The sequence below is a fragment of the Bos indicus x Bos taurus genome, chromosome 22 (genome assembly GCF_003369695.1).
Source record: "Bos indicus x Bos taurus breed Angus x Brahman F1 hybrid chromosome 22, Bos_hybrid_MaternalHap_v2.0, whole genome shotgun sequence".
Classification (NCBI taxonomy): Eukaryota; Metazoa; Chordata; class Mammalia; order Artiodactyla; family Bovidae; genus Bos; species Bos indicus x Bos taurus.
In genome coordinates this window covers 11,106,508-11,131,083 of record NC_040097.1, presented here as the reverse complement: position 1 = coordinate 11,131,083, position 24,576 = coordinate 11,106,508, and the positions used below count along the sequence as shown (strand labels likewise).

Genomic DNA, 24,576 nt, shown 5'->3' with positions numbered 1-24,576 from the left:
TATATTTTGTTGACTACAGTGCATAATCTTTTAGAATGTGATATTTTTCAATAATGCATAAATATTATAGCAAAAATACACAAAAATGTCACAGAAGAACACAGCCAAGTCAAACTTCATTTGAGCTCATATACTGCCTTGTTTTAATTATGACTGATCATGTCCAGCCAATCAGATAGAAACATACAAATGAACTGATTATAATTAAATTCTATTCAAATGCAGATAATCAGGAGTAAAATATTATCTATTTGATTATAGGAAATTAAAAATAATTACTTGACATAGTATATAAAAAACATGTTCTGACAGCCAACAATAGTTATTTCATTGTTGCTATTAAATTAGAGCCAAAATTACTCATCAGTTGTGCTGAAGAGAGATCAGAAATTATTTTATAGCAGTGTATCATAATATGATTAATCATGGCTTCAAAAAGATTGCTTATAACCAGTACTACAAAATAAACATATATAATACTGCCAAAAATGATCACTATTTGTGTCTTATAATTTATAGGTCCATACTTACCCTCACACTTTTCAAGAATCTGGACTGTTTCTCCTATTTCTAAGACCAACCCTTGGGGAACAGATCCTCGAAAGCTGCATATCACTAGAAAACCAAAGATAAACATGTCAATTAGGATTTTTAAATACTGACATAGGGTCTGTGTCACTGAAATTAGGCACTAAATTTTCTTAAATATATGCTCTCTCTTTTAATTCATTTTTCAAATATGTAAGCCCCTGTAAGTCCTTGCAGGCATCTACATAACTAACAATAAGACAGCTTTCCTAAGGTCAAAAGTGTGCAATCTCTGAGCCATATCTTACAGTAAAATTAAAATAAATCAAATTAGCACTTAAGAAATTAACATCATCACATCATCCACTCCTTAACAAATTCTTTATCGAGATCCTTGCTATTACTTCAATCTCCAGAGCATTCAGTACTCCTGTCTTCTTAACCTTTGTCATTAATTGACAAGAACATTAAAATTATGAACAAGCTTCATTGTTGGAAACTGGGTGTTTTGTGCATATTTAGAGAACCTATGTAAACTTCCCATTTTAATAACTATCTTCATTCAAGACTGGCTTTCAAGTGATTTTTCAAATTAATGTATAAATAGAAAAGAAAACAATTATATTTGCTAGAAAAGCAAAAGGCTTGAAATAAAAGTAGAGCTTTCTCTCTCTAATCATGGGACTGTTTTCAGGCCTATATGGTCTATTTGCAGGAATATCACAAAGAATAAACCTGTTATTATAGACGGTTTCACTCTATTCTCTTTATCTGTCAGGTACATCACATGTCACTGGTCACTGCGAGCTTCAAGAATTTGAAAAAGAACAGACACACATTCATACATAACTAAATCACTTTGCTGTACACCTGAAACTAGCACAACATTTTTTTATCAACTATACTCCAATTTGAAATTTTTAAAAAACTTTTTAAAGAAAGATAAAATAAATTCTGCCTACAAAGAATTTATCATTTCATTGGTGGTAGTGGGATAAGGAGTGTGAGATGAGAGGAAAAAAATGCACCATCCATATGGTGCTGCTGAGTCACTACAGTCGTGTCCAACTCTGTGCGATCCCATAGACGGCAGCCCACCAGGCTCTCCCGTCCCTGGGATTCGCCAGGCAAGAACAATGGAGTGGGTTGCCATTTCCTTCTCCAATGCATGAAAGTGAAAAGTGAAAGTGAAGTCGCTCAGTCGTGTCCGACCCTCAGCGACCCCATGGACTGCAGCCTTCCAGGCTCCTCCATCCATGGGATTTTCCAGGCAGGAGTACTGGAGTGGGGTGCCATTGCCTTCTCCACCATATGGTGCTACAAGACCTGTTTGCTCCGAGATCCACTCTCTGTCCTCCTCCCCCGCACTCTATGCCCAGGGGAGCCTGTTCTCACAGGCAGCATCAACAGCCTCCTCCCTGCCCCATGGCTGGTTGGGTAAAGTGGGTGGAGAACACTGTCAGATGCTGGAGGATTGGTGAGATTGGGATGTTTATTCCTGCAGGGGTCTGGAGTGCGGCTGCATCCCTCCAATGAAGGATGTGGATTTCCCAGGTGGCGCAGAGGTAAAGAACCTGCCTGCCAATGCAAGAGATGCAGGAGACTCAGGTTCAATCCCCGGGTCTGGAGGACCCCCTGGAGGAGGACATGGCAATCCACTCCAGTATTCTTGCCTGGAGAATCCCATGGACAGAGGAGCCTGGCGAGCTACAGTCCACAGGGTCACGAAGAGTTGGACATGACTGAAGCCGCTGAGCACACACACAGATGCATAGCCAAGTTAGTGGCATAACCAGAAAGAGAGGAACTTTTCCAAATAATGTGTCAGAAGAAAGCAATTTGACTATATATCCCTAATGGAACATATTCTAAGGATTTAAAAAAAACTTCAAAAAAATCTTAGTCTGCTTTCACTAATCATACTGTGGATATAGTGATTAGTAGTGCTATTCTATGACTGTTGTGTGAGTACTGGAGAATAATCAGGTAAGTAATTATTCAGGAATTTCCTTTTAAGGTATAGAAAATGCAGATGTAAGATTTATGAAGTAAAGACAATGTAGTAATGCACAGTTCCGGATAAGGCCTACAAATAATGACAAATCTCTAGCACTAAAATTGTCATTTCTAAATATACTATTTCCCACTAAAAGGAACCAGGGCTCCTTGGGAAAAAGCCAAGTTTAGGACAGAAAATGCTTAACGTAAGTGTGGAATACCTTATCAAACTAAAAATCAAGGAAACTATGATTAATAGCTAAACTACTATGGTCAGGTCAAAAGAACTTTCAGCACCAGGAGAGTTCTACTACTCACTAAAAGGATAGTATATCAATATATTTACATTCATAAGTAATAAGACTGATGATTCCCCAAAAAGCTTATTGGTCACTTTTCAAAGGTTGCTAGGGAATCAATTTACTACTATGAAAATTCACAAAACAGCGGAAAAAACAGAACAGAAAAAAAAAAAAGAAAACACGCTTTTCTAACACAAACTAGATCTCAGTATACCCACATAGTTGGCGAGAAGTTTCTCTATAAAAATACTCTAGACAACAGAGAAGTGTGGCAAAGGTAGAATATATCCATTTGGTGACTCCCAATAAATGGATGGGTATAGGAAATGATCATTGGTAGCTCTAACATCATGAAAAGAGGAGACAAGAAATTATATAACTACTAAAGAAAGTGCCACATGAAGAAATCATAAAACTCAAACCTGACTATGGTGATGCTTACAGAAATGTCAACTTAAAGGAAATACTGAGAATAAGGAGCATATTAAATGAATTCACAGAAATATGATTAGCAAGATTCAGATCATGAGACCAAAAAATGCAGTTTCTTTAACAAAACACTGCAAGGAAAAAAAAAAAGAGATGGAAAACTCAATAAAACAGCCTTCAGCTGTATCAACTCCATATACAGTAGTACTAAAAATTAACAAGACACTTAGGAATAAATTTAATCAAACAGGTACTGAAAACTACAAAACACTGCTAAGAGAAATTAAAGATCTAATTAAGTATAAAGACACCCCATGTTCATGGATTGGTAGAATTAAGATGACACTACTACCCAAGGTAGTCCACAGATTCAATGGAATCTCTATTAAAATCCCCAAGATAGAAAAACACATCCTAAAATTCATATGGAATTTCAAGAGACCCAAATATCCAAAACGATCTTCACAAAGTTGGACAACTCTCATTTTCAACCTTCAAAACTTACTACAAAAGTACAGTAATCAAAATAGTGTATGGTACTGGAATAAGGATTATATGAATCAACGGAAAATATATTATGTTCCCTATATATGAACATTCAAGTTGTGAACCTTCAAAGATGAAAATGTGCATTTGCATGTCCAACTATGTTAGTTCACATCTGGCGTACACTGTCACGTGTGTGCATACTCTACAAGTGGTTATGCTTTTGTGTAGTTTACTGTAAAGTATTATACAGAATGGGGCTTCCCAAGTGGCTCGGTAGTAAAGAATCCACCAGCCAATGCAGGAGACACAGGAAACACGGGTTTGATTCCTGGGTCAGAGGAATCTGAAGGAGGAAAGGGAGCCTGGAGGAGGTAATGGCAAGCCCACTCCAGTATTCCTGCCTGGAGAATACCATGGACAAAGGAGCCTGGCAGACTGTAGTCCATGGGTCACAAAGGAGTCAGACATGACTTAGTGACTAAACAATAATAACATAATTAATATATGTTAAGTACTTAGAATAGTACCTGGTACAAAGTACTATGTGTTTGAAATTATTATTCTTCTATTTACTTTTTAAAGTATATAATACATACATATATTGTATACATATATTGTCACCCTGCTTATTTAACTTATATCAGAGTACATCATGTGAATGCCAGGCTGGATGAAGCACAAGCTGGAATCAAGATTGCTGGGAGAAATATCAATAACCTCAACGCAAATGACACCACTCTTATGGCAGAAAGTGCAGAGGAACTAAAAAGCCTCTTAATGAAAGTGAAAGAGGAGTGAGAAAAAGTTGGCTTTTTCACTCAACTTTCAGAAAACTAAGATCATGGCATCTGGTCCCATCACTTCATGGCAAATAGACGGGGAAACAGTGACAGACTTTATTTTGGGGGACTCCAAAGTCACTGCAGATGGTGACTGCAGTCATGAAATTAAAAGACGCTTACTCCTTGGAAGGAAAGCTATGACCAACCTAGACAGACAGCATATTAAAAAGCAGAGACATTACTTTACCAACAAAGGTCCATCTAGTCAAAGCTATGATTTTTCCAGTAGTCATGTATGGACGTGAAAGTTGGACTATAAAGAAAGCTGAGCACCAAAGAATTGATGCTTTTGAACTGTGGTGTTGGAGAAGACTCTTTTTTTTTTTTTTTTTTTTTAAAGTTCACTAATGATTTTTTTTTTTTTTATTCCTTTATTTCTCATGTGTTCCCCATCCTGAACCCTCCTCCCTCCTCCCTCCCCATACCATCCCTCTGGGTCGTCCCAGTGCACCAGCCCCAAGCATCCAGCATCGTGCATTAAACCTGGACTGGCATCTCATTTCATACATGACATTTCACATGTTTCAATGCCATTCTCCCAAATCTTCCCACCCTCTCCCTCTCCCACAGAGTCCATAATCCTGTTCTATACATCAGTGTCTCTTTTGCTGTCTCGTATACAGGGTTATCGTTACCATCTTTCTAAATTCCATATATATGCGTTAGTATACTGTATTGGTGTTTTTCCTTCTGGCTTACTTCACTCTGTATAATAGGCTCCAGTTTCATCCACCTCATTAGAACTGATTCAAATGTACTCTTTTTAATGGCTGAGTAATACTCCATTGTGTATATGTACCACAGCTTTCTTATTCCTGGACATGGAAGCAACCTAGATGTCCATCAGCAGATGAATGGAGAAGACTCTTGAGAGTCCCTTGGACTGCAAGGAGATCCAACCAGTCCATCCTAAAGGAAATCAGTCCTGAATATTCATTGGAAGGACTGATGCTGAAGCTGAAACTCCAATACTTTGGCCACCTGATGCAAAGAACCAACTCATTGGAAAAGACCCTGATGCTGGGAAAGATTGAAGGAGGGAAGAGAAGGGGACCAAAGAGGATGAGATGGTTGGATGGCATCACCGATGCGATGGACATGAGTTTGAGTGGGCTCCAGAAGTTGGTGATGGACAGGGAAGCCTGGAGTGCTGAAGTCCATGGGGTGGCAAAGAGTCAGACACAACTGAGCAACTGAACGGAACTGAACTGAATATACACAGAAAGAGTGTGTAATATCAAAACATTTATGGCAGTTACCTGGGCTGGGTGAGGAGAGAAGTGGGGATACACTTGGGGGAATTGAGTTAAGAGGCTTTAAGAGTACTACTTTCTATAGTTTTTTAAAAGCTGTATGGATTTTTTAAAATTATGTACACTGTATTTGCCAATACCATGTATAATAAGCACACTGCATCCATGGAAAGGCATTCTACAATGTCTTTAAAGTTGTACTCTTTTCAGTATAATTCTAGTAATACAAAAATATCATAGGATCAACACTAAAATGTATTCTCTTCTACTTGAAATAAAAGAAACCATCATTGCTAAATCTTTTAGTACAAACACTAGCCATCAGAAGAGAATTCTGAGTCTTCCCTTTTATTTTTAATTTTTTAACAACACACTAAAATTTATTCTACAAACAAAATTATTTGAGCAGGAAATTTATCCATTTTATCTCATAAAAATTATCAACAAGTAATTCTTAAAAGTAGCTGCCACGTAAAGCAAATTAAGCAAGTGAGTCTCTACTTTTAAATGAAAACCAGCTACTTACAAAGTAAGAACTATTGGGTGATCTTTTTGTATTTCTAGCTAAGAGCACTTCAAATTAAAGACCATCTTTTTAAAATGTGCTTCAAAAACACTACAGGCAAAGAGAAAAATTTAAGGGGGTGAACATGCTTTAATATAAGACATAAGCTAGATATCTCAACTGAGTCCCAAACAAAATTCAGTCATGAGGTGGGGAAGAGAGCTGGTAATGTCTGGTGAGACAGGAGAAGAATAAAGATTTTAAAAGGTGGCTTGCAGAGTGATAAATGGGGAAGCTAAGAGTAGAGGGATGAAGGACAGATGGAAGAGGACAGCAAGGGGTCAGTCTCCCATCCTGGTCAAAGAGACAGTGAATTATTAGGGAGAGATATACACGGAGAAGAAAATGGCACCCCACTCCAGTACTCTTGCCTGGAAAATCCCATGGACGGAGGAGCCTGGTAGGCTGCAGTCCATGGGGTCGCTAAGAGTCAGACACGACTGAGCACATTCACTTTCACTTTTCACTTTCATGCATTGGAGAAGGAAATGGCAATCTACTCCAGTGTTCTTGCCTGGAGAATCCCAGGAATGGGGGAGCCTGGTGGGCTGCCGTCTCTGGGGTCACACAGAGTGGGACACGACTGAAGCGACTTAGTAGCAGCATAAACAGAGGGGGCCTTCCCCAGTGTGTCAGTGGTAAAGAATCCACCTACAATGCAGGAGACATGAGTTCGATTCCTGGGTAGGGAAGATGCCCCAAAGGAGGGCATGGCAACCCACTCCAGTATTCTGGCCTGGGGAATCCCATGCACAGAGGAGCCTGGCAGGTTACAGTCCATAGGGTCCCAAAGAGTCAGATACGACTGAGCTACTGAGCATGCACACATGCACAGACAGAAGAGTTAAAGCTTTCTCTCCAAGAAGTTGAGACTCAGGAGCACAAGCAGTGCACACACTGCAGCTCCAGCACTGATTTAGAGCACAGGTATCAAAAACCTCAGTTACAAAGGCAGGTTGAGAATTCTCAGTAATTAAAAATATATATATATATGATTAGAAGAAAAAAATATTAACATGTAGCACCATACTTCAGTTTTAGAACCTGTTTCTGTCATTTACCTAATTAAAATAAAGAATTTAAAATAAAATGCAACCCAAGGTATTAGTTCCATTTACTTTATGAGCTAATAAAAATGTAAAGATCATTTCCTCAATCAATAATCTATTTCCAACTTACAATCTCCAAATACCACAGAGAAAAATACTCTCATATGTATCAAAGTTAGTAAGTCATTTATAAAGCAATAATGCCTACTACAACACAATATTTTCTTACTGAAACTATACATAAACTCTAATCTAGAGTTAGTAAAGATTAGTACAGTGTACTTATTTTATTTTACTGAAGAGGAAAATAGAAGGTAGTTAAGTGATTTGTTCGCAATCCTTATAGATTTTCCATGTGAGGAACAGTAGTGCCTAGTTCCTGTGAAAATAAATTCTATTATTCTTTTATCTCTTTCTCCTGAATCTAAAATCACTCTTATGCTCCTCCATTTCCATTCCTAAAATTGCTTTTTCCCTTGATTAAAATGTTGCATTGGCTCCCTACTGCCCACAGAATAAAAGCCATATTCCTCCTTGCATCCAAGGCCCTTGACACTCTTGGCCAAACCTGCCCTCTCAGTCTCCTCCCAACGACAGAAGACGTGGTCTAGTCACTGTTCTGCAAAACAATTCTCCAGCACATAACCTTGCACGAGCCTCCCTTTCATACGTCACTGTTTCCTACTGCCTGGATCCTCTCTCCTGCTTCCTCTCCACTGACAAAAATCCTATCCACTCATCAAGACTGTTTTTGCACTGTTGGAAATGAATCTTCCAGGCCCTGAAGTCCTCTGGCACATTCTACTTCTATCACATGACTGACCTTAATTGTAGCTTCGAGTATATGTGCATCAAGGAGCCCTCTCACTTTACTGTTCTGTATGCCCAGCATTCCTAACTCTCATGTTTTACAGAAATTGTCCCACTCTATATGATTTCAGTGGGGCTATCAGTCAGACCCTCTCCACCGCCTCCAAGTAGGCATGTAAAATAGACTGGGCCACGCCATTCACTCCCTGAATCTTCCCAACAGGAGCTAACTCTTTCCTATCCCATCATGCACTGTAAAGATGTAACCCCAGAGCTGCCAGGAGCTATGGTCCCCAAAGTGAAAACAGTAAATTTTTTGAAGTTAATGACTGCAAAAAATAATTCAACACATAGGCATATACCAAAATGTAAAATGGAAACACAGATATCCTGATATGTTGAGGCCCTGATCCCAGTCTTCTGAGGTCAGATCCATTCACACCTTTTTTAGTTATATGAACCAGTAAATTCTCCTTTCTGCTTCAGTTTCAGATGGATTTCTAATAATTATAATTGAAAGAATCCCCGTGGAAAACAGTATGGAGGTTTCTCGGAAAACTAAAAATAGAATTACCGTATGATCCAGCAATCTCACTTCTGGGCATAGATCCAGACAAAACCATTATGTAAAAAGATACATGCACCCCTATGTCCACAGCAGCACTATTCACAATAGCCAAGACGTGGGAACAATCTCAGTGTCCACCGACAGACGGATGGATACAGAAGACATGGCACATATATACAATGGAATATTGCTTGGCCATAAAGAGTAAAATAATGCCATTTGCAGCTACATGGATGAACCTAGAAATTACCATACTAAACAAAGAAAGTCCAAAAGAGAAAGACAAATACCAGGTATTCAATAAATATTTCTAGACTAATTCCTATCTTCCGGTGGTTTTACATAAGAGTCAATGATACAGTGTTGTTTTTTTTTAAGACTTTTTAGGGAATCAGTGTCTGAATTCAAGACCCAAAGAGCCAAACTGTATGAGTTTGAGTAAGTTACCAGATGCCTCTGACCTTGGTGATGCCATCTGAAAAATAAGAACACTGTGTTACGTTATGGTCCCTTCTAGATCTAAAGTTCCATAAATATATAATTATTAGCTAAAAATTCTTGTCTACTTGCATTGTTTTAACTACTAACTTCATAAAACTTCCTTAATCTAATTTTCACAATCATCTAGATTAAAGGTCTTGAAAGTAGGTAGATCTGTATAATCTTCCTTCATTGTTCCCCAGAACCTCAGTTCAGTTCAGTCGCTCAGTTGTGTCTGATTCTTTGTGTCCCAGAGCCTAGTACATACCAGATCTTCTGTAAATGTCTACTAAATCAATAAAAGAATCCATTTGAAGTATCTTCACTTTCCAGTTTGACTTGTATTTTGAATTTCATGTTACTACCTGTTTTTCATTACCTCAGGAAACCTCCTCCTCTCCTTCTGTCAAGAAACAAAGTTTAACTTTCTTTTCCCTTTTGTGGTTCCTGCAACAAACTATAGTTGATACCATCTTGCCAATCCCTGTAACATGTAATCTCAGTATCATCTTTATCCTCCACCTTCTAATCACAACTGAAAATAATTTCAAACTCTATTTTCAGAGCTGAATTGTTTAATAATTTCTATCAACTTATATCTTCATTTAAATATGTTTGAAAGGCTTTCGCCAGTCTACAATAATTGCATGAGTTCAATGTGGAGTTTATTTTAAACTACATATTCTCTATGAAGTGAACAATTAGGGACTATCCAGAAAAAACATCCCGAAGTTAAAGTATATTTAAGAACCACTCTAGGGGCTTCTTTGATGGTCCAGTGGTTAAGAATTCAGCTGCCCATGCAAGGGACACACGTTTGACCCCTGGTCTGGGGAAATCCCACCTGCCATTGGACAACTAAGCCCGTGTGCCACAACTACTGAAGCCCGAGCACCTGGAGTTTGTGCTCCACAATGAGAAGCCACCGTGATGAGAAGCCACTGCCTGCCGCAACTAGAGAAAGTTCATGCACAGCAACACAGAACCAGCACAGCTAAAAATAAAAATGTTTTAAATGGGCAAAGTACTGAGTAGACATTTCTCCAAAAACAATACACAAATGGTCAATAAACACATGAAAAAATGCTCGACTTCACTAATTATTAGGGAAAATGCAAATCAAAACCACAGTGAAATACCACTTCACACCCATTTGGATAGCCATTTATAAAAAGCTTTTTTTAAAAAAATAACAAGCATTAGCAAGGATGTAAAGAGACTGGAATCCTTGTGCATTGCTCATGGGAAAGTAAAAATGGTACAGACAATACAGAAAATAGTATGGGTGGTTCCTCAAAAAAACTAAACATAGAATTACCAAATGCTAAGTAATTCCAAAGGATTTAAAAACAGGTAGTCAAACAGGTACTTGGATGCCAAATGTTCATTACAGCATTATTCACAACAGTAAAAGAACAACCCAAGAGTCCATCAATAAAGAATAGGTAACCGGGAGACTGGAACCATCTTACATACACTACTATGTATAAAACAACGAATGAGAACTTACTGCATAGCACAGGGAGCTCTACTTGGTGCTCTGTGATGACCTAAGTGGGAAGGAAATTCAAAAAAGAGGGGATATGTGTACACATACGGCTGATTCACTTTGCTGTACAGCAGAAACTGGCACATCAGTGTAGAGCAACTATACGCCAATAAAAAGTAATAACAATAAACAACCCCTCCTTCTTCCTGGTTTTCCTCATGATAACAAGATGGCTATCACAGCTCCAGATGTCTTACCTACATGCAGCCATCCAGAGGGGAAACTGCCCCCTGCACAGACCAAATCTGCATTAGGCTGTATTACTCCCAGATCACTGTCTCTGTTCCAAAGTCAGGTCTTCCTATGGAGTGCAGCCTTGGCCATGAGTTAGTTCTTTTAACAGGCCTAAGGTTTTCATAAAGGCACTAAATCTCACTCCAAAGGAAAGCAAAGGGGCCACTTCTGTCTTTCACAGAGTTGATTACCCAGTTTTCCATGCACAAGTTCAATTCAGATTTAGCTTGAAAATGCATAACTAGGGAAAGAAGTAAAGGGCAGAGTGGCTGGCAAATAGGGAAAGATAAAGAATAATACTTGAAGTAGCTACAGAGAACAGAAATGAAGGGAGTTAGAAAGAATATCAAAACAAAACTATTATTTCAAGTCACTGATACCAAGCTGATGGAGTCTCACACATCCTCAATCCACCCTCATCTGTTCCTCTCCGTGCATGCTCGGTCATGTTCAACTCTTTGTGACCCCATGGACTGTTGTCTGCCAGGCTCCTCTGTCCATGGAATTTTCCAGGCAAGAATACTGGAGTGGGTTGCCATTTCCTACTCCAGGGGATCTTCCTGACCCAGGGACCAAAACCATGCCCGTGCATCTCCTGCATTGGCAAGTAGATTCTTTACCACTAGCACCACCTGCAAATTTGGAAAACTCAGCAGTGGCCAAAGGACTGGAAAAGGTCAGTTTTCATTCCGATCCCAAAGAAAGGCAATGCCAAAGAATGCTCAAACTACTGCACAACTGCACTCATCTCACACGCTAGTAAAGTAATGCTCAAAATTCTCCAAGCCAGGCTTCAGCAATATGTGAACCGTGAACTTCCTGATGTTCAAGCTGGTTTTAGAAAGGCAGAGGAACCAGAGATCAAATTGCCAACATCTGCTGGATCACGGAAAAAGCAAGAGAGTTCCAGAAAAACATCTATTTTTGCTTTATTGACTATGCCAAAGCCTTTGACTGTGTGGATCACAATATAGTGTGGAAAATTCTGAAAGAGATGGGAATACCAGACCACCTTATCTGCCTCTTGAGAAATTTGTATGCAGGTCAGGATGCAACAGTTAGAACTGGACATGGAACAACAGACTGGTTCCAAATAGGAAAAGGAGTATGTCAAGGCTGTATATTGTCACCCTGCTTATTTAACTTATATGCAGAGTACATCATGAGAAATGCTGGACTAGAAGAAACACAAGCTGGAATCAAGACTGCCGGGAGAAATATCAATAACCTCAGATATGCAGATGACACCACCCTTATGGCAGAAAGTGAAGAGGACCTAAAAAGCCTCTTGATGAAAGTGAAAGTGGAGAGTGAAAAAGTGGGCTTAAAGCTCAACATTCAGACAACGAAGATCATGGCATCCGGTCCCACCACTTCATGGGAAATAGATGGGGAAACAGTGGAAACAGTGTCAGACTTTATTTTTCTGGGCTCCAAAATCACTGCAGATGGTGACTGCAGCCATGAAATTAAAGGACACTTACTCCTTGGAAGGAAAGTTATGACCAACCTAGAGAGCATATTCAAAAGCAAAGACATTACTTTGCCAAGAAAGGTTCGTCTAGTCAAGGCTATGGTTTTACCTGTGGTCATGTATGGATGTGAGAGTTGGACTGTGAAGAAGGCTGAGCACCCAAGAATTGATGCTTTTGAACTATGGTGTTGGAGAAGACACTTGAGAGTCCCTTGGACTACAAGGAGATCCAACCAGTCCATTCTGAAGGAGATCAGCCCTGGGATTTCTTTGGAAGGAATGATGCTAAAGCTGAAACTCCAGTACTTTGGCCACCTCGTGCAAAGAGTTGACTCACTGGAAAAAGACTCTGATGCTGGGAGGGATTGGGGGCAGGAGGAGAAGGGGACGACAGAGGATGAGATGGCTGGATGGCATCACTGACTCGATGGACGTGAGTCTCAGTGAACTCTGGGAGTTGGTGATGGACAGGGAGGCCTGGCGTGCTGCGATTCATGGGGTCGCAAAGAGTTAGACATGACTGAGCAACTGATCTGATCTGATCTGATCTGAGCGCCACCTGGGAAGTCTATATTCCCACCACCACCACCCCCAAATTCCCAGAAAGCATCACAGCCAGATGAGAAAAGTAATAAACAAACAAGAGAACCACTGAATGGAATTCGTGATTTTCCTTGGGATTTCAGTAAGAAAGCAAACAAGCATCACTGTATTATTGTTATAATGACTTGTTTGCATTAACAACATCCAATAGTCAGAAAATCCAGTTAAACAATTGATGCCAAAGAAGTTGAAATGGTAGTACAGGACACTATTTTTGTAATGCTTCAGAATTTATTCCTCCAAGCCTGTATCAACTTTGAAATTTCTGAAGATACAAATCTGTGGAGAAAATGATGCCCCATACTTTCGAGAGTGCAGAGAAGCAAGTACTCTTACTGTCCTGGTAATAGTTAATTTCTAACAACCAACTGCGCAGAAGTAGATTAGATAAATCACAGTACCTAACACAATGCCTGACGGAATAGCAGTCATTAAAACAATGACATTCCAGTTATAAGAAAAGGTTTGTAGTAGAACAGATTTAAAACAAAAACTGTTGGGACTTCCTTGGTGATTAAGACTCTGCACTTCCACTGTAGCAGGCACGGGTTCGATCCCTGGTCATGGAACTAAGATTCCACATGCCATGCAGCCTGGCCAAAAAATAAATTACTTGTGCTTTAAAAAATAAAAGACTTTTATGACAATATAAACAGTACAGTCCTAAATTTATTTTAAATGCCTGCATCAGAAAAAAAGACTGGAAAGATATTCCAGCATGTTTTGAGGGGTTATGTCTGAAAAATAAATCGTATCTTAAAAGTAAGATATCACCCTTATTTTCTTTTTTGTGTATTTTTCTGTATTTACTGGCATGTCTATAATGAACCTGTATCTTATGTAATCAGAGCGGAAATGTTATAGAAAAAAAAAAACCTCAAATGTATTCAACATATTGAATTCACAATACAGGGCAGAACAAAACATATTATTTATATTAAACTCCAACAAAAATCTTTTCTTGGTATTTTTAAAGGTTTAACCTTTAGTTTACAGGAAAAGTCATTCATCTAACACACAGCTTCCCCAAAGGTGTCAGATGAAAGACATTGTTGCAGTTAGTTCAAACTGCATCCCAATTATCTGCTACAAGTTTTCTGAATCACTGCCATGATAACTGTGAAACTCTAGGTGAGATGGATTCACACTGGAATCCTACAGGCTTCCACCCAAAAATCAGTCATCTAAACTCAGCCACAGGCAGTAAACCTTCCTAATAGGTTCAAGAAAGAGAAAAGCTGAGAAAAAAAAAATTGTATTCATGATGTCACCAATTTCTAATAGTAAATATTATGAGACTAACAGCCTGCCTTTTAAAATACTATCAGGATCAACAAAGCAAAATAAAACTCTTCACTAAATTGGGGTCCTAATTAAGCATTTATTGATCCCTCACTATGTGCTAGGTCCTGGGGTTACAAAACATGAAGACAAAATTCCTTGTCCTTGAGAAGCTCAATCCCTCCAGGCAAAGAGATGCAATTAAGCATGATCTAAAAGGATAAGTGCCATAACTAGAGGTTGGTACCAACTGCTGCAGGAGCAAGAAGCAGTGCTTATTACTGGGCAGAGCTGGGGAAGGCCTCAAAGAAGAGGTGACATTTCAGTTTTTTAAGGTGGCATTCCTCAGGCAGAGAAAGGCAGTCGCTGCATTCTTGTCATATTATAAGAACTGAGCAAAGTGACAAAGGTAGCAAAGTGTTAGGTTTGTCTGGAAAAGGGTGAGTTGTCCAGCGTATCTAAGGTGTCGGCGATGTGGAAAGCAAACAGAAACAAACGGTGCCTCCCTTCCTCCAGTTCGTGAAGATGGAAACAGACTTCGGGTCTTTTTAATGCTAATGTATCTTTGGCATTTCCCACACTGAAAAGAAAGGCCACACAGACCTCTTAGCAGCACCCTTCGTCCGAGGCCATAAACCCCGCTCTGGCCAGGAGCCCACCCAACCCCAAACACTCTCAGGTTCACAGGTGGCACAGGCACGGCTGGCACTGTCAAGAAATGTTCCATAAGTCACCCAAATAATGTGCACTCAAAACACAACAAAGCAGAATCTACTCCTTTATAAACTGGACATTTCCCTCTAGGTAATAAATTTTTTTTCCCTATTCTGTTCAACATTTTTATCAGCTCACTTGGAAAAGGTCAAAAAGCAGGTTTATCAGTTGCGTAGGTAAAAAAGTTCAAGGAAATAACAGGTGGGATGACAAACCCAAGCTACAAAAAAGACTTGACAAGTTGTACTAATAAGCCAAATACAGGGAACCTACTCCTCAACTTAGGACCAACGGGAGGAGCCATATATGCTCTCCCTTAATGAAATGTAACGAAAATAAATGTAAAATCTTTTTTAAATGAAACTAAAGTTTTACATTCATGTCTATTATCAATAGCACACGTTCAGGATGCAAGAGATCTAGCTTGACTTCAGTTCATATGAAATAAAATCTAGAACTTAGCTGTTATGAAACCAATATGAGTAATTAGTGTGATGAAATTAGATGAAATTAGATATTTGGAGATGAAAAGTCTCCAAATATCAGGTTTTATACCACATTAACAAAAAACATCCAATTCAATCCTACAAATACGTGTATGAAACCTTCTACATGCCTGGAACTGAGTAATATCTGTCAAGAACACAAAGAAACAGTTAACCCTGTGACACACAGGCTTAAACTGTGCAGGTCCATTTATATGCGAATTTTTTCAGTAAATACAGTACTTGTATTTTCATTTTACAGATCTCTAACTCAACTAAATGTGTGGGGAAATTTGTATTTAATTAGAGATCACAATATGTGGAATCAAAGGAACCAGGGTTGAAGTTCTGATTCTATTCAAATTGTTTCAGCTTCTTGCCCTAGGGTGAGTCATTTACCAACTCCTTTGTCCTTGAGACAGAAATAGAACACAGATTTTTGACCTTATGAGAGGTTGCCCCCAATCCCCTGCATTATTCAAGAGTCAATTGTAAATAAGCCACAATCTCTCTTTTTTTTTTTTTTTTTTACCACACCAGGCTAGCTCTTAAGAGTCCCGACCAGGGATCAAACCCGTGCCCCATGAAATGCACTGGAAGCACAGTCTTAACCAATGGACTGCCAGAAGTCCCAGCACAATCCCTACTTTTAAGAGTTTACAGCCTAAAGCAGAGTTTTTAAATGTGGGTCACAATATCAACTGAGTTGCCACCCATGTTTTTTAATGGAAATAGAAACGAACAGAAACACCAGAGTACACTCTACAAAGTACTATCTCATGAAACTTCTAACTTTTTCATGTGTGTGTATAGTGTAAACATATACACATAAGAGGTAATATTTTAAATGTTTATTGTAGATCATAGTCAAAAGTTAGAAGGACATTAATCTTATGGAAGAGGATCAGTTAAATATATCAGTACAAGATATGAAGTATCACAGAACTTGAATAAAGTCTACCTGATTGGAGAAAGACAGGGGTATGGTCAAGGGTCTAGAAAAAGATGTACAAAGACAGTAATATATGACAGAGCCTTAACAGATAGGAAAGAATCTGAGACGAAGATGGGGTTGGGAGGAGGTACCGCACGCAGAAAGAATAAAATGAACAAAGACATGAAGCAGCAATTAACAAGAAGGGTTTAATAGGTGGCACAGATCGTACTGGCACATGGCAGCAATGGTATAATTAAGTCCAGACAGAAGAACTTGGGGAAAGTTCAGTTTGGCTAAAGTGTAAAGTACAAGCAAGTCAGCAAATGCAGCTGAAAAATCAAATCTGAGCCGTAACATGCAAGTGCTAGGCACACAGCAAACACTTAGCCACTGGTCTTATTCACCATCCCTGGAGCCTTAAACCAGATCATCTTTAAGATGCCTCACAATTCTAAAATTTTATGAATAACTGAAGGGCTAAGACGGAAGTTATTTATACGTAGACACAGAACACAAACTTATAAGAAATTACAAGGAGTCTATTCAACAAGGAAGAATGTTCTCATCACAGCTAACAATAAAATGGGCCATCTCAAAAAGTGGTGAGGGCACTGTCATGAGATATATTTGAAGAAAAGTCAAAGTACGATACTAAGTCTGTAATATAAAGTTCTTCATTTATCATACAGTAGTTCTTCCATCAATTTTTGTTCTCATTCATCAATCGACAACAGCTCATGAATGAGTTCTGAAAAGAAAGGGAGAAACAGATGGAAGCAGGAGGTTGGGGTTTTACTCCCATTGTAGATAAGTGGAAAAACAGAAAGTTTCTGAATGACAGTTCCCAACATAGTCATTATTTTTACTAGAATGTCCTAATGTGTGATATAGCAAGTCAACTCAGGTACTTGGGCCACAGCTAAAATAATTTGGCAATGTACTTCTGAAAAAAATTTTAAAGTTCCCAGAACCTTTATGTGGAAAAAAAAAATCTTGCTTTTCTATACAAAATCTGTCAAGAGGGGGTATGTAAGAGTCCTTAGAGCATAATCATAATAAACAGATTTGTTCATTATGGTAAAAGTATAACATTGCAATTAAAGTCCTAATATAGCATATCCAATAATGCTTACACACTGAGAATAAACTCAGATCATTCTTCTCATCAAGAATAAAGATGCAATAATTCAAAAAAGATTCATAATACAAACCATTAAAAACTGAAATTCAGCACCAGAGTAAAAGTATGGGATGAATAAAAAGTACTTTCAACTTCAATGACCATTCTTTTGAGACATCATGCTTCAGAATGTGTCTAAAAATGACAGAAAATGGTGTCATTTACAATTAAGCTTTTTATTTCTAAAGCACATTCTCTCATAACACTGCATGTTAAAATTATCTGTAACATTTGTATAGTCTATAAAATATTGTTCCATATTGACTTTTCTGTTAAAATGTTGATAATTTCCTGCTGATTATTTCCTGCTTACAGAATGGCAGATCAAAACAAAGCCATCTTGATTTAAGGAGGCACTCAATAAACATTTGCTGAAATCAACGATTTCCTTCTCTACTAAAAATGCCTCTTTAAAAAGAGGACAGTAGTTACTCCTGGGCATATACCCAGAGAAAAATATGGTCTGAAAAGATAAACGCATCCCAACCTTCACTGCAGCACTGTTTACAACAGCCAAGATACGGAAACAACTTAAATGTTCACTGACAGAAGAATGGATAAAAGGATGTGATACACACATACAATGGAATACTACTCTGCCATTAAAAAGAATAAAATCATTCCATCTGCAGCAATATGGATGCACCTAGAGATTGTCATACTGGGTGAAGTCAGACAGAGAAAGAAAAATATCATATGATATCATTTATATGGAGAGTCTTAAAAAATAATACAAATGAACTTATTTACAAAACAGAAACAGACTCACAGACTTAGAGAAGGAACTTATGGTTAGCAGGGGGAGGTGATGCAGAGGGATAGTCGGGAAGTTTGAGATTGACATGTATTTTTAAACACACTGCTATTCTTAAAATGGATAACCCAACAAGGACCTACTTAGAGCATAGGGAACTGTACTCAATATTCTGTAACAATCTAATGGGGGAAAGAATTTGAAAAAGTATGTACAACTGAATCACTTTGTTGTACACCTGAAACTAACAACATTGCTAATTAACTGTGCTCCAATATAAAATAAAAAGTTTTTAAAAAAGGAGGGTAATAGTACCCAACATACTCCTCGGGGCTGTTAAAAACCTGCCTTCTGAATTGTCAAGCCTTGAATCTGTTCCCATCAGCAATGCAAATCATTATATCCAGAAGCAGAACAATAAATACTATGCAGTCTTATAAAAATGCCTAGTATAGAAATAAATGTTCTTAAATATAACTATCCAATTTAAGTTTGGAAGCCTTTATTTTCTGAGCCAGAGACACACACTGCTGACAAATTCTTTTCAGAGATAACATGGTATAACAAAAGCAGCTATGGATCAGAATCCCAAAGTCCTAGGTTCAAATCTCAAATCTGCACTTCATTGGCTTAAGTATCTTTAGTCAGTCACTTAATTTCTTTCTGCTGAGGTTTCTTTCTCATCTGTTAAAAAAAAAGTGGGGACAGGTGATATTATGGTGTCAGGCTCAAGCAGGATCATGACATGGAAGTTTCCCTATAAACACTAAACTCCTGACCATAAAACATCAAGCACATCCCCACTTTCCAGAACAAAATTAAGTCCTGGGTATGTGACATCTTCTCTACCTCTGATGGATGCTTTACCTCTGAGAGGTACGGGGCCCTTTCTGAGGCTTCAAAGGACAGGATTCCCTGACAAGGCAAGTAACCGAAGAGCCCATGCCCGCCCACTGTTCCAGGGTTGCGTCCATTTACCAGCAGACTTAGTGAGATTCTGGGAACACTGGTTCTTTCAGATCTGGTTTCATAGACCCAGTCCCTTCCTACCTTCACATGCCTCTACACCACAGGCTTATTAGAAGTTAAATTTCTTTTTAAGATTCAGGGCTTTTTTTAAGTTTATTTTTTTCTTCTATCTGGGGAAAATCAAACCAGAAGGAAATCAGGTAAAAATCAGGCAGAAAATATGCATTGTTTTTAAATAAGAAAAGAAATAATTATGACATCACAAAACTAAAATAGTGGTATTCTGGTCAGTAATGAGGAAATTTTTTTTCATAGACTGCTAAGTGGGGATTAAAAAAGAATAAGCAGTAATCACTCTTAAATCATTACAAAATTTACCTCATGCAGTAGAATAAAAAAGACGACTTATGATGCAGCTTCCACTTAGTGGCCAAACTAAAACACATATACTCAAACCTGCTATTCTATTTTAGGAGTTTAATTACAAACTCTTATTTCATCTATTGGTGGTGTTTACTGCTGCTGCTGCTGTTAAAGGGTGAGAAAAGTATTTGCTTGCTCTCTGGTTTCTATACTTGGTAGTTTGGGTGCAATCAACATGGGAAAAGACAGGTGTTTCACAAAAATGGTTGGATTTTTTTCTCACCTAATGCACTTTAGAATACAAAGCTTCCTGAAAAGGTAAAATTAAGAATGGAAAGATGCAAGGCTTTCCAAGTTATTTATGGCAACAGAACTGGAAAGCAGAGAATCCCTAAAAGGGAGAGAGAGACCTAAGGAGTCAGAACACAGGTTACAAGGGTTCAGTAAAGAACAGCTCCTTGTAATACTAGAGAATGGCAGTAAAAGGTCAAGTATATGACAAAACATTACCCACTGACCAGAAGAAAATTAACAGGAATATTCAACTGCTGAAGGACAAAAAGGACTAACAATCTCTGAGATCCAGTTTCATCATCTGTATAACGAAAACAACCTTAGGACTGCCACCCCCAGCACTGACCAGCCCATCACTGATCTTCAAAAAAGGATAGTTTCTTCTGCAAGCCAGAAGGGAATGGCACAATAGACTTAAAGTGATGAAAGGGAAGAAACTACAGCCAAGAATACTCTACCCAGCAAGACTCTCATTCAGATTTGACGGAGAAACCAAAAGCTTCCCAGACGAGCAAGAGTTATGAGAATTCAACACTACCAAATCACCTTCACAATAAATGATAAAGAAACTTCTCTCGGTAGGAAACACAAGAGAAGGAAAAGACCTACACAAAATAAACTCAAAACAATTAAGAAAACGGTAATAGGATCATACATATGGATAATTACCTTAACTGTAAATGCACCAAACTTAAATGCACCAACCAAAAGACATAGACTGGGCAGATGAAAACATATGCATGGATGCACTTCCACTTGCCACATGACTCTACTTAACCCCCCAAACTGCATGTAATTATTTGTAACTGTAATGATCGTTTTTGTCTGGCTATTTATTGTGAAAACTGATAAACATCTTTAACTCTCGTGGGGGGAAAAAAAAAGAGTAGTGTCCGCCCCTCCCTCTAAACTCAATCACAGAACATTACAATGGAAAAGAGAAATTCAGACATCACTTAGTCCCTAGTGAATAAATCAAATAATTTGAAATGTCACAACCTGTACAGAATTTGTATATCATAAAAGATTTTAAAGGCATTAAGGTATTGCTACAGAATCTCAAAAATCTTATCGAGGTCAAATACAGATGAACAGCTGCAGTGGGAGAGACTCCTCGGCCCTGCTGCAACAGAGGACTCCTTTCCTCACCAACATCTAAGCAACTTATCCAGATTGGTGGGAAGAATGTCTAAGTTCTCCCTCCTTGCTATAAGAATTGTGGATTAGCAAGCAGAGATAGAAATGTGTGCGCCAATCTGCTCGTAAAAATCAAAGTTGAAATGCAAAACATTTTCTCATAGGAATTAATGATAACAGATTTTCAGGCTAGCAATTAAACAATGCAGCTAACACTCCATTTTTAATTGACTGTTTTTCTCACTGTAAGTATAATGTTTAGGCTACTTTATAGACTGAACTAGCTTTTATGAAACGGCAAAGAAGTGTAACCCTAATATGCCTATGAAAAAAAATGTATTCTGGGTTTTGAACAATTCACACAGGAACTTTCAGACCACAGCTGAGGAAGAGATAGTAGAAGAAAGCTATGAGAGAAATAGGAAGGGAGTTTCTTTGGCAGAAAGGACAAATAAACTACACGAAATTACAATTGCTAATGTCTTCAGAATAACTCTCTCTCTCATTTAAGAAGCATTTAAGTCCTATCCTGTGCCCAATGCTGTGCCCCTCCACAGGGAAAAATTTTTCTAAAGCTAAACCCACAGTCCCAGAAATGCAGAAATTTCCTCCCATCTTCCTGAGTAAATCACACACCAAATCATAGTGCTTTGAGATTCACATATGCCTATCTTGATGACCTTGCACTGTCTCCATCTCAGAACCCACACACCTGAGGATATGCCTAGTGCAGTTATTACTCTAAGTACTGTACTAAGGGGAAAAGAAGAAATTAACATTTATTAAGCACTTGGTAGGCTCTCATTTGGTTTTCACAATCCTGTAGGTAAATATTATCCCCAACTTACACATTAAGAAAATGATGTTTAAAAAAAAAAAGAAAGAAAATGATGTTAAATAACTTGCCCACAACACCAGTAAAGAGAATCCAGGACTCAGAAATCTGCCAACTCTGCTACTCAGAGGTTCCTACCCAGAAGGAAAGAAATTATTACTTAGCTGCCAGTGGACAGTTGATCACTTTCACATCAATTACTTGTTTTTCTAATTAAGCAGGTCTGAGAGCAAATTATGGGAAAGATACACCACCAACTCTTCATGTCACAGAATATATTTAGTATTTAGGGAATGCTCCAAGAGAAAGGATAAAACGTTCCCAGAGGTGAATCCTAGCTTTCACATCATTTCTCAATCCCATCTCAACAGACTCTAGCACTAGGGCTCCTTTCAACACTTCCATCCTAGCCTGTATCAACATGCACTTGTCATTTAGTCGCTAAGTTGGGTCTGACTCTTGCGACCCCATGAACTGTAACCCACCAGGCTCCTCTGTCAGTGGGATTTCCCAAGCAAGAATAGCGGTGTCAGTTGCCATTTCCTTCTCCAGGGAATCTTCCTGACCCAGGGGTTAAACCCATGTCTCCCACACTGGCAGGTAGATTCTTTACCACTGAGCCACCAGGGAAGTCCCATTGTGCCCTTAGAGCATAACAGATTAAAAACTTCAGAAAGTTGCCTTTCAAAACAAGATTTTCTACCAGCACAGATCTCTCTGCAGGTCCTTAAATTTAAATAATTCAATTTCTACATAATTTGCCTGATGGGATTCCTAGACGTTTGTTACAACTGACAGTTTAAAAGTTACTTTGTAGTGAACTGTGAACTAAACCTTCATTGAGCTGCAGAAAATATGGGAAACAAAAGTCTACCTTCAGACAGATTTCACCATCTAAAATTTTCCATTAAAACTTCAGGGGGAAAAACCTGTACACTCATTTTTCTATCTAACTGAATAAGATGACAGGTGACTTACAATAATGCAATGTGGCTGAACTCTCTTGCATAATCACCACAAAACACACTGTAAAACTAATGTTCAAGCCCTTAAATTATTGAATATTCTTTTCAAAATAATTCAACACTGTAAGAATTATTTAGCTTCTGGAGTTTAACACTTGTAACAGATTTTTTTAAAGGGGATTTTAAGAGGAATAACGGTCTCATTTAAAAACAGATTCATCTGTTTCCTAACAAAACCATGACTATAATATACAATAAACACTGGGGCATGTGCAAGAACACTTCCTATTGTAACGTAATTACTCTTTCTAATATTGAAGGCAAAACAAAGTAAAACGGATCAAACATTTCCAGTCAAATGTCTGCAAAATTCTGAATAGAGAAAATGATGTCAACGTATTTTATCCCTTTTTTTTTTCCCTTAAGGTTGAGTCCAAAAATAAACAGTCATCCGGCTCATCAACTCAGGATCAGAAACTCATTAAAACTGAGGTTCGAGAGCAGAGAAAACAGATTCTCAGAAACTGGCTTCTTGGGTAAAACTGCCCCATGCCCCGCACCAGAAGCCTCGGGCGGCCGCCGGGGCCCTGCCCGCCCCTCCCGCCGGCCGCACCTGCCGAGGCTGCGCTGCCAGCGCCCCCTGCCGCCCTCCGCGCGCCTAGAGACCCGCTCCCACCCCCGCGCCTCGCGCCCGCGCCGCCCCCACCCCGCGCACACCTCGCGCCGAGGCCGCGCAGCCTGCGGGCCGCGGCGGGGGGCGCGCGGGCGCGAGTTGAGGCGGGGCCCGCACGAGGCCGAGAACACGGGCGCGTCCCCCGAACCCCCGCAGCGACCAGGCCAGAGCCTCACCTACCTACGCCGTATTTCTCTTCCTCTGTGGGGGTCCACATGGCCGGGCCGGGCGCGGCCCCGCGGGCGCGGCGACCGGGCGACAGCGCGGCGAGGACGGCCGCGGGCCCGGCTGTGGCGCACCGCGAGCCGAGGCGGGGGAGGTCAGGCGGCGCGGGGCAGTGGGCGGCGCATCCCTCACAGGCCGTCCGGGATGCCGCCGCCGCCACGTCTGGACCGTGAGGCTCCGCGGGCGGCCCGGCAGTCCTGGTCGACGCGGGTGAGGGCTTGCCACCTGTCCGTCCCCGCTGCTCTCGCGCCGCCGCTTCGTCCCTCACAGCTTCGCTGCTCGGCTCCCGGCGCCGCCGCGGTTCGGCTCGCCTCAGCGGGCTCGCAGGATGCCCGCGCATGCGCCGCTCCCCGGCGCGCGGGGGCTCGCGCCGCCCGGGCTCGCGCCGCCCGAGCCCGCGCGCGAGCCCCCACGCGCCGGCGCCGCCGCGCGCCAGCGGAGGGAAATCCGCGAGAGGCGATTGGACGGCCCGGCGGGGTCAGGACTGGCTCTCAGGCAGGCCTAAAGCCCTGGGTGGCCCCAAGCTCCGAAGGAGGCGGGGCTGGACAGGTGGGATGCCCTCGGGCCCCCACGGGCTTCGAGGTCCAATTC

The 24,576-nt window shown here is 39.9% G+C and overlaps 1 protein-coding gene across 10 annotated transcripts in view; it reads right to left on the bottom strand.

The window, feature by feature from the left end:
* DOCK3 (dedicator of cytokinesis 3) overlaps positions 1–24,335 on the bottom strand; it is a 304,174-nt gene extending 279,839 nt beyond the window's left edge. For 9 of the 10 annotated variants that reach the window (XR_003507883.1, XM_027523616.1, XM_027523617.1 and 6 more), the window contains exons 1-2: positions 23,941–24,335; positions 532–615 (exon numbers count right to left, since the gene is read on the bottom strand). Coding sequence is in view for 9 of the 10 variants with exons in the window: in XM_027523616.1 (XP_027379417.1) it covers positions 532–615; positions 23,941–24,325 (469 nt within the window). In the remaining variant the exon portion in view is untranslated. Of the gene's footprint in view, positions 1–531; positions 616–1,263; positions 1,338–23,940 lie in introns of those variants that run through there. The other variant, XM_027523623.1, reaches the window with a different exon arrangement.
* Between the last annotated feature and the right edge of the window lie 241 nt (positions 24,336–24,576).